The sequence below is a fragment of the Mercenaria mercenaria genome, chromosome 7 (genome assembly GCF_021730395.1).
Source record: "Mercenaria mercenaria strain notata chromosome 7, MADL_Memer_1, whole genome shotgun sequence".
Classification (NCBI taxonomy): Eukaryota; Metazoa; Mollusca; class Bivalvia; order Venerida; family Veneridae; genus Mercenaria; species Mercenaria mercenaria.
In genome coordinates this window covers 25,950,450-25,968,309 of record NC_069367.1, presented here as the reverse complement: position 1 = coordinate 25,968,309, position 17,860 = coordinate 25,950,450, and the positions used below count along the sequence as shown (strand labels likewise).

Genomic DNA, 17,860 nt, shown 5'->3' with positions numbered 1-17,860 from the left:
AGTAGCATAATAAGCCGAGACTTCTTTTTTTACGTAGAATAACCTAAGAAATTTAAAGGACCTCGGGCATTTTCCTATTCAGATTGCCTATCCAATTAAGGAAAAGTGACATAGGGCTAGACTTCTGAAATTGCATGGTAACGATAAATGCGACTTCATTTTACAAGTTTATGAACAAAAAAGAAGACTTTGTAGACATTTATCATTCTCTTTTCTATTAAAATTTGAACATAAATAATTTCTACGTTTTAAACATCTCCCCCCCCCCAGTGACGCAATAAAATATAAAATATTTCACGTGCCTTTGTAAATAATTATTATATACATATGCTGCAAAAATGGTACTTGGTCACAGGGGGCAAAGTGTTTAAAAATGAAAAAAATACGTACAGGGTGTCAGCAAATGAATTTTACATAAATATTTGCCACGTATTGCGTGTGTTTCCTAAACCCTACATATCTACAGCTATATTCATTTTTTTGTAAATATTGCAAGCATAGAAAACACTAAACTAAATAAATAGCGAACATAGAAAGCCAAGCTAGAAAGCAGACTGATCCTTATAAGTTTATCGTATGTATTTTTCAATCAGATCTGTTACCTCTTGACAATCTAAGTCCGTCGTTTGAGTGTCATCAGGATTGAGACAATTTCGTCTGTCGTAAGTCAAGAACCAAGCAAGTGGCTTAGACATATTACATACAGATCAGCTCACGCGGAAAACCCATTCTACTCGATCCTCGGAGGATGGCCAAAACGAGTACCAAGGCTCCGACTCGAAGTTTCTTCGAGTCAGCCATTTTCTGTCAAGGAATTTCGCTATCTGACTCCGAGGATTTATGCGAAGTCACTCGAAGGAAATCCTCGAAGTGACTCGAGATGAAATCCAATTAGCGGAATACACACTTGTATTGGTTTCTTTTGTTTTCGAGTCACTTGACGGAATTCATTCATGTGACTCCGAGACGAATAATTAATTACCTATACAAATTTAAATGGGCCTTCGAGTAACTTCGAGGACAGATTTCAAATTGTGATAAGCGAAATAACACAGAATTTGTAAATAAAAATATTACTGAAGTATTTTTTATCGTACTTTAAATAAACCAAAAAAACCCCAAATTTTTCTGTTTACTAATGATATTTCATCACTTTTTGAGTGGATACGGCAGTAGTATTTTTATCCTATTTATAATTCCTTCCAAATGAATAAAATAAAGACCATTTTCATGGTCATTATCTTAACGTTTATCTAGTCTTATACAGTTTCTAATTTAGTGCATTTTACATCAATTTATTTCTAAATCTAATTTGCACTGTCAGAAACTATTTCAATATAATATTTAACAAATAACTATTTTGTAACGGCAGTTATTTGAAATTGTGTTTTGTTTTATATAATTCTTAATACTTAACATTTTACTTTTCTAGCGGGCGTATTCTAAAGGTTTATCTAGTTATAAATTATTCATAATTTAGTGCATTTTTCATGACTTTATTTCTAAATTAAATTCGCAAAGTCAGAAATTATTTCTATATCAAAATTTAACAAAGCAGTTCCCTTTAACGGCGCTCATTTGGAACTTTGTTAAATTATATATGATTAATAATTTAGTCCATTCTACATAAATTTACTTCTACATCTAATTTGCATTTATTTTGAATATCATACTAAACAATTACCTTTTAGCGGGTGTTATTTTAACGTTTATCTATTTATAAATTATTCTTAATTTAGTGCATAAATAATTACACGACTTTTTTCCTAAATTTAATTTGCAATGTCAGAAATTATTTAAATATCAAAATTTAACAAATGACTTGACTTTAACGGCGGTGATTTGAAAGTTTGTTTAATTTCGTATGATTAATAATTTAGTTTTTTATACACAAATATACTTCTTAATCTAATTCGCATGGTCAGAAACCATTTCAATATACAAATTCACAACAGTTTCATACATTCAATTAAAAGAACAAGCTAATTATACAAAAACAATCCGTCCAAGTAAGGAAATACTGCCTCGAAGTTTCGTCAAATCATCTCGCGGCACTCGAAATTACCGATTTATTGTTTATTACATACTCGGAGTCGCGCGGAGTGGCAATGAAATACCGGAAATCATTATAGTGTTACCTGTATAATTTCGACTCGGAGTTCCGTCAAGTATTTTCTCGGAGTGACTCGACGAAATTCTGCTAAAGTAATAAAACTATAACAGTCGGTACTCCGAGTCAGAATTAGGCAGTACTCGGAGGAATTCCTCGCTATGCAAGATTTTTCCTTCGAGGAAAAACGGAAAGTGGGTTTTCCGCTTGAGCTGATCTGTATATATGTGTCTTCAACGTAAACATGACAAAGAGATATAGACGAACTTCTATGGGAATAGTGCCACTTCGGTGCAAATCTTTTACATTTTGTAGGACACAATTGAAGCGAACCTAGAATGCATTTTAAGAACAACATTTGGTTTTATTCGATCCAGCATCCTATACTCTAACAGAACTACACCAGACATCCTACTCCTTAACTGACCCCGTTGCTTCCAGAACTAACACTGATGCCCATAGAACTAGTACTGACTCGCCCAGAACTAACAATGACACCCCCAGAATTAACATCAATTCGCTCACACGTCTGAAAGTTATTTCGAAGCCAACCGAAATACTAGTAAGGACCTCAAAGAACTAACACAAACTACCAAAGAATATCTACATAAATGTTGATACTAGCTAGTGAAGGTCTGTTCCACTGATATAAAATGCTAAAAGTAAGGCACCCTTGAACCCACAGTGGAATAGGCAGTCTCCTGCACCCCTCCGCTTCAACTGAAAAAGGCCAACTACGCCAATGTATGGCCAGCTACACCACTGAATGTATTCAATGCTCGGTCAGTATTGTACATGTGTAAATACAGTATAGCAATAGATGTATAGAAAACAAACAATAGGCTATGAGCAATGCATCAGTTATCATGGGCACTCGGGTGGAAATAACTAAAGAACAGTTATGGGAGCAAAAGTTTTGTTCCACTTTTATTTTTTCCTTTTCGTTTATTTTTTAAAATGTCAATAAAACTGATAATATGCATGGTATAAGTTTATGTTTTGTGTTAAAATATTTCATAGTAGACATACCTTAAATGCCAATCCTTATTTTAACTAAAAATACACATTTTAAATGTTTAAAAAATATGACACTTAGTTACAAACTGTTAGAATTTCAAGAAAACAAATATGAAATAAAATTATTTTTTGTGACAGTTTGATAGGAATATAACTTATTTATCAGTTTTTGAAGCCATTATATAAAACTATCAGCTATTGAAGTCAAGAAATAGCTTTGAACTTAGGGCAAAATCCCTAGCATAATGTCCGATGTCCTTTATAAGACAGTAATCTAATGTTCTATTTATTCTATCTTCTGATTTAAAAATCATTTTAGTTAAAATTTCACACCAACTACGAATCTGTCTACCTTACAGTTTAAAAATTAATACGCCACTATTGTATGGGAATCCAAATTTATATACACAACCTTTTAAAATCCCTACACTATAACATATTTTGTTATGCACATTGTCATAGAATTGAAATTCTGTCGCTCAAGTCACGAACTAAAGTATTTAAAACATTATCAAGATTACCAGTATTAGACTAAAATATACAGATTATCAGTATTAGACCAGAATATACAGATTACCATTATTAGACTAAACTATACAAATTACCAGTATTAGACTAGAATAAACAGATTATCAGTATTAGACTAGAATATACAGATTACCAGTATTAGACTAGAATATACAGATTATCAGTTTTAGACTAGAATAAACAGATTATCAGTATTAGACTAGAATATACAGATTACCAGTATTAGACTACAATATACAAATTACCAGTATTAGACTAGAATATACAGATTATCAGTATTAGACTAGAATATACAGATTATCAGTATTAGACTAGAATATACAGATTACCAGTATTAGACAAAAATATAAAGAGTACCAGTATTAGACTAAAATATACGGAATAATGAAAGACGATATGCATTACTGAAAGTAGTAATTAATACATGCAGTCTTTGTATTTCCAGGTAAATGGTTTTGTAGCATATCATTTAGTACATTCTTAAAAAAAACAGTTCTAAATATAGTACCATACTGAAAAATTAACTTAATAAAAGCCTACTAAGTAGTTTCTATACACGTCAGTAATCATTCTTTTATATTTGTGTTTCCTTTTAAAGGTAATTTCGCAATTTTGTAACACTTTGTCTATTTTATAGAGCGCAAAACTTGTCAATGCTAAAATATAATATTCGTATAATAGCAGTAGCCAGTTTTAATAAGACACAATGCGAAACTGTCACAGGTATTCAAAGGATCAATGGCAATCAATCATTGTACATTTCTAAAACTTTTGTGATCAATTTTCAAAGAGCAATACAGTTTTTAGACACTGAACTGAAAAACGTACCCTGGTCTTATTGTTTTGAAAAGAAAAATGCAAGATAATGCAACTAAACATTGCTAAGTAGGCATACCACAAATATTCAGCCAAATAATACAAAGAATTAGAAACGTCACATGCTGTCTCTTGTGATACAAATATTTCTAGGTCTTTATGATTATGCGAATCGTTTCGGGCCTGCAATATGGTGTCAAAACAAAAACGCATACTTTTGAATTTTCATGGGAGATTAAATTTCATGGATTTTTTTGTTAGGTTTAACGTCGCACCGACACATGATAGGTCATATGGCGACTTTCCAGTTTTAATGGTGGAGGAAGACCCAAGATGCCCCTCCGTGCATTATTTCATCACGAGCGGGTACCTGGGTAGAACCACCGACCTTCCATAAGCCAGCTGGATGGCTTCCTCACATGAAGAATTCAACGCCCCGAGTGCGGCTCGAACCCACATCGATGAGGGGCAAGTGATTTGAAGTCAGCGACCTTAACCACTCGGCCACGGAATTATATCTCATTGAACAAGTAAAATAATTATTCCAGTTCCTTTTATTTGTTCAAAATTTGAAATCCACGAATTCATATCTCACAGAAATATCCGTTTTGACCAAAACCACAAACTGTTTTGGCCACAAAATTATATAACTTAACAGAATATACTAATAATTGATATAGGTGATATAGATCATATTTCGAACAGGTTATGTAAAACTGCAAACTGTCTTGTTCATATACCGTTGTCTCATTCTTCTGATAAGATACTGTTTGAATATTACAGGAACAAGTAGATCTAATCTGACTATTTTGAGTTTGAATTTCAACCTTATAAGTAGTAACTTAACTGTGTGTTAGTTCCTTTCTGTTAGCGGAGTGGCAGAATGCCGAACATATTTCCAACTGAATTGATTATTATTCGGCTTGCTTCGGACACTTTGACGAAAACAGCATCGCCTCTTGCAATGTAAACATTTCCGGCAACAGCCACCGATGATATCGAATTGGTTCCACTTGGTTTGTAACTTTGAGATTTATACAAAAGAGTGCGCTCATAACCACGACTGTTAACACAAACTTGGAGAATAAACCTGTATGCATTTCCGATATGGACCATGACGTTGGTTAAGTTGATTAAAACAGAAGAATACAAAAAGTAGAATTGGCCTTCTGGTACTTTGATTTCTCCTTTACGGTACACAAGCCCTTCGGAAATGAATGACTCCTCCATATGTTTGTCCCAGTGAATAACAACGTTTGATCCCTCCCCTTCAATAAAACACATGTCTATGTAAGTTTCTATCATGTTTAACGTCGCGGGAGTAAGAAAGTCATACCGAAAAGTCGTATTTATTGGTATTATACTAGTGTTAGAACAAATTGTCAATATAAGAGATAAAGAATATAGAATCTAGAAATTTTTGAAAGTTCAGCAGCAAAAAGCTAGCATGTGATAAAATTAAAATAACACTTGTGCCTTTCACTTCAAATTTATTAAAAATTAATAAAATTCTCAGAATAACATCGTTTTTTACTATTTCATTAAAATCGTTTAATGAATTCAATATGTAAGATCCACCATTCATTAATGTTTATGAAATATATTTGTGCCCGCCTGATATAATTCATTTGCATCTGAACACCAAACAATGTTTTTATTCAACGATCTATCACTATTTGAAATATATTACGTCTAAAATGAAATAATAAAATGCACTGTATTGTAAGCATATTTTGTTTTTTAGAAGTTATTGTAAATGTTCATTATCAAGGTTGCATATAATACTTAACAATACAACACCAGTTGTATTGAAAAGAAAATAAATATGTACAAAATGTCATTTGTCATAATTACAGAAAGATAGTTTTAGCATTCTGAAAATAACAAAGAAATTGCTAACTTTTATTCATATTCGATGTATTTGCCATAAATACATGCAAAATATATAAATAAAATATATTACCTTCGTAAGTCTGGTGCCATGAGACTTTTCTGAAAGTAGCACTCAAATAGCCGGAAGGTTCTCTCAGACTCTCGTTTCCACATTGTAAATACCTTTCCCCTTCTAGCCCTGCATAATAAATTGAGTTGATTAAAACACATTTCTTTCATTTCATAACAGTCAATGAAAGGACGCTGCAATAACGTGTAAGATAATGTTATAAAATTGATGTGACACCACAATCATTATATCATATTAATTAAACGTGAATAATATTAGAGAATCATAGCTATTCTTAATACCTGAAGCAAGTCTTAATCTTGATTCCCTTTCAACAAACTGTAAAAAGAAACATTTATGTGTAACGATATATATAAAAAAGCAGTAGCAATAGTCATATTTAAATTCGCACGTCAAAGCGTACAAAGATTGAACTTAAATAGAAAATCATCAAATAAAGATTAAATTGATCCAAAGCCTTTCAAATAATCAAATACTATTTTACAAATCTGAATTTTATGTAAGTTTTGTTTATGTCAATAACAGATATTTTGTTCGAAAAGAATGACAACTTTTTCCTCAGTTGTAAGTATTTATTAAATACTTACAGACATTGATATTTATTACTTTACTATCTTTGCTTGCATAAAAATGATATATCTATAACATGGTATTGTTAAACATAGAAGGTAGGATTAATTGTGATATAATTATATTTATCTGTACTCCTACATGTTGCTGAATTTGATATTTTAGTTTAACTTTCATTTACACCAACAGTCTTTGCAATATTTCGAGCTTCACTTGGAAAACTTACCGCGGTAAGTTTAAGTCCTGATACAGTTAAGATAACTTATTCGTTTTAGAAAAGAAACGCTTTTTAATTAATTGCTGTAGATATGTGCTTTATATAGTAAGAAATATGCCTGGACAGTTTCACAAATGTTTAATTTCGCGAATTCAGTGCTTGAAACAGAGACTGGTATTTATATATTTGCTTTCATTCTAGTACGCTTCCAAAGAATTTTTTATTAGATTTTATCTTTTGTATTGTGATAGAGACACTTAAACATTTAATTTAATAAAGAATGAAACTGTTTTAAGCTATGCAAAACAAATTGTCACAGATGCAACCTTCTGTAATGGTTCTGTAAGATTCCGAAAGCTACAAATGTATCTGCGTTTGTGCAAGAAATATCTGTACAGATTTTTCTTCACATTAAAAGTGTCTTCATCCTCATCAGCACTTAATGATAAATCATCACAGAAGAATGGGAATTCTTTCAGATCGTTAATAAAATATCCGGAATTTCTGAATTTATTTTCCTCCAAAACAAAGCTGAAAATTAGAATATTAAGTGACAGAAGCAAACCCAATAAAATTATCAAGACAATTGTAAAACTATAATTATGGTTCATCCCTGACGTTCTACAGCGACAATTATTTATACCACAGACTAAAACTTCTGCTCAAATAGTTTATTTGTAAATGACAGCTTGAAGTAGAAAAACAGGTTTAAAAAATATATACTATTTTAACCTTACTGTTAATCAATTGTACAAAGTGTATTTTGACAACCTTGATAAACAGCTTTAAATAATTTGTATAATGATGATTTAACAAAATTTTTAGAAAATATATTTTAGATATGCTTTTCAAATTATGTGGCCTTTAGAATTTCAAAGAAATTTTCTTCTTTTCCGAAAATAATGAGTCAATATTATTCATATGGCATTGCGTGGTCGAACAATGTACAAATCAATTTCAATTACATGTACTATGTACATAAACTACTGTAGACTAATAAGCTTAATTCAATCCGTTTTTATTTTGTTAAATCTATTCTAAAAAAGCTTGGTCATAATATTTTGGCAATGATTTATCTAAAAGTAATCAGATATATATATACTGAGTATGATATGCAGTAAAATATTAGATTTGTATCGAGAAATATGCAGTAGTTCTGCAGCGGAAATATTGCGCAATTTTAGGAGCGTAAAGTCTTTAAAAGACCTTTCGAAAAATGTGTGTGTTTAATTACTTTCTAATCAGAACAATAGTAAAACAATTCACTGACGAATTTTAGCGAATAAGATTTCACCTAGCGATTAATGTCACACCTGTTACGAAATCCATATTATTTTTTTTGGTGTTAGATCAAGAATGTCAATATTTAAGTCTCATGCAGTGTATTCTATTTCCTCTCCTTAGGGGAATATCTATTTTAAGTTTTCTACACCTCATATACCATTGTACTTTATGGACTATGCGCCAAACTATTTTGACCAGGACTGAGTAGGTCTCTATACAAAATGTTATATTCAAAAGAAGATAAGTATTGCATAAGTATTACATCCCTAACATATAGTTCGTTTTATCGCACAGAAAGCATCGGACATTTTCGTAATAAACACTTTTTGTCTAAACAGTTTGGCAACAGAAAATGTTAAACTTATTATATAAATATTACGTTAAATACAGCGGTATTTTATTATTATATGGTTCTACTTTCACTGCGATAGTTTTAGAATTATTTGGAAGGTTGATACCACCGGGAATACATACATAAACAGTTATCAACCAAAACAAATTTCTTTTATATATATAGCCGCATAGATATAAGGGAAACAAACCGCACACGTCAGAAAATATCAAACAGTAGAAGGTTATCCTTTTCCCTGCTCGTCTCGACGGGTCGGTATAACGATACAAACAAAGAAAGAGACAGGAGCCTTCGAATTCATGAAAGCGTTTTTTACCTTGCTTTCTGTAGAGCAATTGCAAATGCATTGACAAGCTGAGAACCAGCTACTGCAATAAGTGAGCAAAAAGAGACTAATTCTAAGTGAAATGTATTTCCTTTTTGTGTGTAATACGTTGATGATATACCGGTATGTGTATTTCACATATATTCAGTCCAGTTACATTGAACATTAGCATTTGGCCGCTGACTGGCTTTTATACAAAGGTTACATTGTAAATGTATAGCATACATACGGCTTGGTCGAGACGTAAGATTTACAGCCCCACTGAATGTGTTTATATGTGTTTATTGGCATACTACTTCTTATTGGCAAACTGCTTCTTAATGGTGCATTCTTCATGATTCCCCAAAAATCCAGTAAGAAACTGGTTCTTATTTCGTAATTTTTAATTGACAGGTTTAATTGGAAAGGTCATGATAAGACCACATTCAAGTGATAAAGGCAATTTATTTATCAGACTCATTTCTTTGTGGTGTACTTTACAGGAATGCAGTGACATACTGATATTATGAAGTGTGAAAATATTCAATTGAACATTTCACTACAAGAGCTAGCTAGAGAACAAATGACTCTTTTAATTCTTTGCTCGACATAATCCTTTGGAACAAAATGAAAACAGTCCGTCATTTTGCTAGACATTCACATCTGTTTTGGCTCCAAATAACAGACAAAATCAGTATAGGTAAGAGGTTCTGATCCCGGTTATCAGAACTTCTTACCTACTTATTGGGAAATATGTGAGGGTGAAGAAATCTGACCTTCCTAATTTAACCATGAAATTGCTGTTGTCAAACAAATTTGTGTCTTCAGAGGTTTGCTGAGTGCGAATTACGTCATTTATTTTGTCTGTAATTTTTGGAGCCAAAACAGATGTGAATGTCTAGCAAAATGGTGGACCGTTTTCAGTTTGTTTCAAAGGATTATGTTGAGCGAAGAATTAAATGTTTAATTAAATATTTTAACACTTCATAATATCAGTATGTCACTTCATTCCTGTAAAGTACACCACAATAAATTAGTCTGATAAATAAATTGCCTTTATCACCTGATTGTGGTCTTATCATGACATTCCCAATTAAACCTGTCAGTTAAAAGTTACGAAATCAGAACCGGTTTCTCACTGAATTTTTTGGGAATCATGAAGAACGCACCATTAAGAGGCAGTTTGCCAATAAATGACGGAATTCACACTCAGCTTACCTCTCAAGATACAAATTTGTTTGACAACAGCAATGTCATGGTTAATTAGGAAGGTCAGATTCAGATTTCTTCACCCCCACATAGTTGCCAATAAGTAGGTAAGACGAAGCTTGGTTATCAGAACCTCTTACCTATACTTAATGGTGCGTTCTTCGTGATTTCCCAAAAATTCAGCAAGGACCCGGTTCTTATTTCGTAATTCCTAACAGACAGGTTTAATTGGAAAGGTCATGATGAGACCACAATCAGGTGATAAACGCAATTTATTGCGGTGTACTTAACAAGAATGCAGTGACATACTGATATCATGATTCGCACTCAGCTTACCTCTAAAGCCCGCCCGCTTAGCTCAAAAGATAGAGCGTTGGTCTATGGATCGCGGGGTCGCAAGTTCGATCCTCAGGCGGGGCGTATGTTCTCCAAGACTATTTAATAAATGACGTTGCGACTGAAATCATTAGTTCCCCGTCTTTGATTCATGTGGGGAAGTTGACAGTTACTTGCGGAGAACAGGTCTGTACTGGTATAGAATCCAGGAACATTGGTATGGTCAACTGTGAAGTGCCCGCCGTCACATGACTAAAATACTGTTGTAAAAACGCGTTAAACCCAATACAACAAACAGCTTACCTCTGAAGACACAAATTTGTTTGACAACAGCAATATCATGGTTCAATAGAAGGTCAGATCTCTTCACCCCACATATTTCTATCACATATTTGCCAAGAAGTAGGTAAGACATTTTGATAACCGCGCTTTGTCCGGTTATAAAAAACTTCTTACCTATATTTTTTTTAAAACCACACTGGACCATGAAATAGTATGTATTAATTGACATGTACGTTATGCAAAACTTAGACGTTTCGGCAGGCGCATTGTATAGACTATTGTCTGAAATCGAGTGTTAATTGGAGACCAGCGAGAATATTTCGGATTTTCAATAATAAAACACCATGGAAAGACACTAACTCTGTGTTGCATAAGGTTAAAATGACAATTATCCAGTTCAGAAGAAAACATCAGGGATATTGAAAATTCAAAGACGAATTAAACGTCGGCAGACGATTACGTACAGTCACGTTTTGAAAATTTTAGCATCAGTGTCCCATGTCATTTCTACTATAGGAATACAACATGAACACATTTTATATTTGTGGTGAAAATTTACGAAAAATATTGAACCACTAATAATCATAATTTTTACAGATAATTGATATACAACGCTATTAAAGTTATGTTAGGCGTAAAAAGAAATGTTTGTTTCCGGTATCCCGACCTACCCTAAATCTTTGGCCCGACCCTAAATGTTTTATGGCCTTGGAGAATTTTTTTTTTTCAACTTTTTAACAAAAAGTTGCAAAACAGCACTTTTTATGCTTTAAACATGTCCAGTGGTGTTAGAAATCAACTTCCTGATGCTCAAAGGCATTACCTTCTTATTTGCATTCAAAGAATTTCTTATTTAGGCCTTTAATAGTACTGATGGTGCCTTATATACGATAAGTATAAAGTTTATGGTCCGTATTGTGTAATATACAAATTCGCAATTCATATGTTTCAATCTATTATTGGCAAAAAATAGATAGTTGCCCGTTAGTAAAGCAAAAAATTTGCGTAATAAAATTTGTATGGATATATTTTTTGGAATTAGAGAAATCCCCAAGATAAACCGAAATAAAGCAATGAATAAGCCCAACATATGCTACGTCTGATTAGATTGGTTATCGAATATGGTATGATACTGCACTATATATACGTCTGATTTGATTGGTTGTCGAATATGGTATGATACTGCACTACATATTTAGGCCTACAGTACGCAGTGAGACGGCAATCGGGTTAGCAGACATATAAACTGATACAATTTAAAACAGTGGATGAAAAATACGACAGAATGGATACTAAACTAAAACTTATTATTATGATAGTACTTGTTAGTGTCGGTGTTTGTCTGGCTGTGGTAATGGCTCTGCTTTTGACCATGCCGGAATTACCAACAACTATCGGAAAGAATCAAATATGTTTACCGAATAAGGATAGCGATCTTCAGTGTGGCCCAACGGCAGATATGCTTCACGAATATTTAGTGATGGTAAGAAAATTTGCCAAATTTGTTTATCATTTTACCAAAAAAAAATTACTTATCGAAATATGAATTTAACAGATTTTCGAGCATTTTCAAGTTCATACAACATTTCGTTGATACTTTTCGAAAATATGCGGAAGAAAAATGTTTTTCTTAGTACCATATGATCAATTTGAAGTAAAACATAAAATTAAAACGTACAAAAGTATGTATTTCTCAGAAAACAATAATATTTACACATTTTAAACAAAGCTATAAACCTTTTTTTCAGTTTATATACTGATATAATTATGTAGAAGTTTAAACTCCGCTCAGTTTGACAACAGAAAAAACTAATGGAATAAACTTAATTTATTAAATGAATGTCTTCGAAATTCCTCCTTTCGAATACAAAAATACTAAGAATTAATTATGTTGCTGTAATTACCAATGACATTGCAAGCGAAAATATCATAAACGCCCTGACGTGACACATTGTTTGTTCTTCCTATAGACAGTATAAGAAGCCACCTTAGGCGTAAATAATGCTGTTTGTTGCCGGTATCCCGACCTACCCTAAATTTTTTGCCCGACCCTAAATGTTTTTATGGCCTCTGAGAATATTTTTTCAACTTTTTAATAAAAAGTTGCAAAACTGCAATTTTTATGCTTTAAACATGACCAGTGATGTTAGAAATCAACTTACTGATGCTCTGAAGGCATAATCCCCTTATTTGCTTTTTTGTTTTTACATAAAAATAATTTCTGAAAGTTTACCAAAAAAAATCCAAGGAAAATAAATTTCCGACCTACCTACCCTAATTTTTTAGCATGTTACCGGAAACAAAGTTTTTGTAGGCCTTACGTATCTTGATTAGTTGAATCTGAACTTTGTGTTATCTTTAAAACAGCCGTAAGTGTCTTGCATTGCGTGAAGTTTACTGTTCTACAATACAAAAAAATGTAATTACAATGAAATTCTACATTGTTCTAGATAATTGAGAAGAAATATGGCGAAATCAAAACAGAACAGCAAAGGATAAAACAACAGAAGTGTCAAGAGGCACAGGCAGCATGTGCGAAAATGACACCAGCCGTAAAACTCACTGGGAAACCGCAGACTTCGATTAACAAATGTGAGTCAAGCTATTTACATACTCTATTGAATATGCATAACAGTATCATTCGGAACAGTATGATTAATATTTGTATAGGTATGCAGGTATGGGAAGGTAAAATATTATCAATTGGCAAAGTGCCACATGCAGATAACTGGAAAACCCATGTCTGTTTACATGAACAAAACAATTTCTGTTTTGGGTCTATCAAATATGGTGGATAGTACAAGGTGAACATTTTGTCTTACACGGATAAAACTAACTTAGTAAAAAAAAAAAAAAAACAGAAATATATTTTCTCAATACTATAAAAAGATACAATCTTTGAAAGATTTATCGCGATTTAAGCGGCAAAAACTTATGATTGTTAAGTTTACCACTATTACTTTTTACAGATGACATGGGTGCTGATATGGTACCAATAAGAGAATGGCAGCATAATAGAGATCTGCATAGAACAAATGAATTTGAAAGATACGCCATTCAGTACTCAGACGGCCGCCTGATTATTTCTGTTGACGGCACATATTTTATACATTCATTCGTCGAGTTGTTTGAGCCATGTGACCCTTCGACTGGGAAGCCAAATGTCAAAGATCCTACAAAGCCTATCAAACATAACATCTTCAAATTCAGTAAACTCGATCAAGAGGAAATGGAGCTAGCTGTAGATGTTCAACCACATATGGTGTCAAGCAACAAACACTTTAACTATTACAGTAGCTATGTCTCTTCACTTGCATATCTTAAAACTGGTGACGAGCTTTCTGTAAAAGTCAGCAACATAACGTATCTTAAATACACACAAAATAATTATTTTGGGATGAACTTAGTAGCATAGTCCTTTTGTTTTTTTAGTAATCCTTGCCGTAAGGGACACGTGCTCGTCGTGGTAAGGGCACAGGTTGTCGTTGCTTTGTAGAGTGTGATACTCTACTTAGCAGCGATAACCTGACCAAGATCTCTTTTGACATTCTATATTAAGGTAGTGGACCCGTAATGACTGTTGGCAGTTTCCGTGCAATAACATATTCATTTTTAGCAATTTCGGCATCCTTCAACTATAACAGAGAGCTATTTTTCATTACGACTAGATATGCCAAATCGCCCACAGAGAATACGTACTCGAACGGAAAATGCCGATTGTCATTTCAGGTCCACTACCTTAATCAGTCATTTATACCTAGAAATTGTGTTTTGTATTTATTATTTATCTTCGTACCAGAGTTAGTTGTTTGAAAAGAAAGCAACTGAGGCAGAACAACAAACTTTATAAACTATTTACTTTGAAGAGAAATTGTATGGTTGTCTGTAAATCAGGAAATCGTAAATTAAAACAAATGCCGTATAAGTTTTTTTTTTTTTTTTTTAACTTCCAGCTTATTTTTACGACAAAATCAGATTTGTAAATATTGGCCTTGTATGAATTCGCCGCGTAAAGTCAAGTAAACCGGTATCATGTAACATTTTTCGATCCGTACAAATGACTCTTTGATATACGGGAGACAACTTCGACTTTAAATCGGGCTTTATACTTTTGTTGTTTATACGAGAAAAGACATTATAATGAAAAAAAAAAAACCCTGGCAAATTTAGACTAATAAAATGCATCCTGAACAAAATTGATATTTTCCGAATTTATACAAGCAATCAATACAGCAATAATGTTTATAAAACAGAAATAAATTTTCGCACGTTTTACAAACCATGATTTAGCATATCTTTGATGTTTTTCACGTAGGATCATGGTAATAATAAAAAGGTTGATAAGGAATTGGGAATTCTTTAAAACATTTTTTTTATAAAAAAAAAAAGAAAATGACACTTGTGACGAAACATTATAAACATATGCCGGTTACCTAGCACTATGTCTATTTTATTGCTATACTGTAAATATTTAATGAGCTATATTTACTAGACCTTGCGATTGCGTAAATATTAAAATCGTATACTTTCATTCCATTATTTATGAAACCGTATTATGTTTTTTTGAACATCAAGAACTTTTTGAAGTTACTTTGTCCAAAGTGTAATAAAAGATCAATATAATCGTACCGAAATTTAATTTAAAGAGTTGATGATTTTATGTTGATTGCTTATTGTTTTATTTCAAAAATGTAGTACAGATATGTTTTTATTTGCCCACAGAATATTACATTTTCCATTTGTATTCCTTCTTAGGTACATTTTAAAGAAACCCATTTAATCAAATATAAAAGTACTACAATGGTAATTATATCACAAAACATAATCTGGTGCATGTAGATCATTTCATGTTTTTTTCTATATTTTTATCAAATGGAAAAGAACTAATTCTTGTAAATTTTCTATTCGTTTTATTCATTGACAACTTTCATTTAACGACACCTACAACACCTTAACACTGAATCTTTACTCTTATTTCTGAAATAGTTAGATGTACATTAACATGTAAACACCAAAGAAGCTTGCCTCAAAAATGATTTAATGTTTTGGCTTTCAATTAAATGTTTAGATTTTGGAAAGATGGTAAATATATGTCTTCATACACATTTTTATTTAGGTTCTGAATTAAGTGCCAAGGATCAATAAAACAGTAAACATAGTTAGTATGTTCTCTGAAAAATAAATGTTTTTCATGATTATTGCATTATATTCAATCAATATATGTGAGTTGTTTAATTAGAGAGTATATAATAAACAACTGATTCACTACATTTGACTCATGTGCTATTTTTCATTTTACTTTTACATGTATTTGGTAAATGATGTTAAAAAAGAACTTCAAGTCGAACATGATTTCGAATGGTGTTGCGTATTTTATTACGTCTTATGAACAGTCTCAATCAAACAAAGTTTTTGATTACTTTCCTTGTTGCGTTTTATGCTATAAAAGGATCTTCTGTCAGATGTTATTAACTATCGCAACAACAGTCTTTAAGTGCTGTATAGCGACTGTTCATTTTTTCTTCATACCTCAGTGTTTTTTATAATTCATGTTCTTTTGGTATAAAGGAGTCCATTTGATCCACCTAAGCCGGTGCTAGGTGTCGTGAGAGGTGTTTCATGTTTCATAACCTCTATCTTGCTTGGTTGCTATCAATGTTTTCAACGGCACTTCTTACAGATTTCATTACACGTTAAGGTTATTTATACAATTGTATATTTTCCCTTTACAAGGCGCAGTATTTATCTGTCATATACTCCATCAACAAAGGCTATGTATCATTCTACCCACTGACAGAAAGAAAATGGCTTTGTACATGTACGTTATACCCTGCCTCTAGGTATTCTATAAGAACCATGGTCATGAACTGGAAAATATACCTACCCATTTCAATTTCGCATTTCAAATTTAAAACACCCAGTTCAGTAAATGTGTACTATTGATATTGAACATAAGGTAATTTATCTTTCATTGTGTACCTGTCACATGTTTTCAATATTTTTTACTTGAGAGAAACAACACGTAGTTTATAGTTTTTCAACGTTTCACAAAATAAACTTCGTTGAACTCCCCTAGTCAAGTTCCAGTCTAGATTACAAAACCATTCTGAATGGCTGATGTAAAAATGTAAGTCAGTCGTTGTCAAACTACACGTTTACGCCAATATGTGTATATGCAGCATAAATGTGCAATATGAATTACGTAAACATTACAGATGTATGCAAATGTATGACTTCAAATTCAAAATCATATATAAGATTAATTTCATTTATCATTTCGAGATTTATTGTAAACCTGTGAATATATTGCATTCTGTTTTTGTTTGTTTACATTTCGCCTAACATGTGCACACTGCTGTGACCTCTAGACCGGATGCTCATCAAGTTCACGCAAGTTTTTTTCTGTAACGTGTGCGAAAGCATAAAATATCTGAAGTATCTCTGAAATATGTAATATTGAGACAAAGTGATGGTACACGATGTAAGATAAATTACCACTTGTTCAATATGCTGGGTACCTATCCGCCGAACTGCGCGTTTTAAGTGAGAAATGTACGATTGAAATGGGTTAGTGCACTTTCCCGTTCATGACCATGGTTCTTATAGAATACCTAGAGGTAGGGTAGAAGATGTACAGCGGCATTTTCTTTCTGTTCTGGCGCCAGTGATTCTACCCTTACTGTATTTGTTGACTTGAATGCCCATCTCCTTGTTGGTATACATTGTAGGTGTCGGTAAACTGTTGCAGCCGCAACCCATACCAGGCAAGTTAGCAAAATTTCTAAAAATATCTTTATGTTATATAACGTCCGCTTTATTCACATGTGTGCAATTCACAATAAAGCAGTTCAAAAAGGAGAATTTTACAAATA

At 32.5% G+C, this 17,860-nt stretch overlaps 2 protein-coding genes across 2 annotated transcripts; one reads left to right on the top strand and one right to left on the bottom strand.

Moving 5' to 3' along the window:
• Positions 1–3,068: 3,068 nt before the first annotated feature.
• Positions 3,069–7,918, bottom strand: LOC123554544 (uncharacterized). The gene is made up of 4 exons (XM_053547871.1): positions 7,548–7,918; positions 6,716–6,752; positions 6,435–6,542; positions 3,069–5,739 (listed from the first exon to the last, which is right to left on the bottom strand). Exons 1-4 carry the CDS (start codon positions 7,830–7,832, stop codon positions 5,339–5,341), a joined length of 831 nt encoding a protein of 276 aa, XP_053403846.1. The 5' UTR covers positions 7,833–7,918; the 3' UTR covers positions 3,069–5,338.
• A 4,295-nt stretch (positions 7,919–12,213) lies between these two features.
• Positions 12,214–16,256, top strand: LOC123554532 (uncharacterized). The gene is made up of 3 exons (XM_045344752.2): positions 12,214–12,471; positions 13,439–13,580; positions 13,958–16,256. The coding sequence occupies exons 1-3, from the start codon at positions 12,274–12,276 to the stop codon at positions 14,401–14,403; spliced, it is 786 nt and encodes a 261-aa protein (XP_045200687.2). The 5' UTR covers positions 12,214–12,273; the 3' UTR covers positions 14,404–16,256.
• The last annotated feature ends 1,604 nt before the right edge of the window (positions 16,257–17,860 follow it).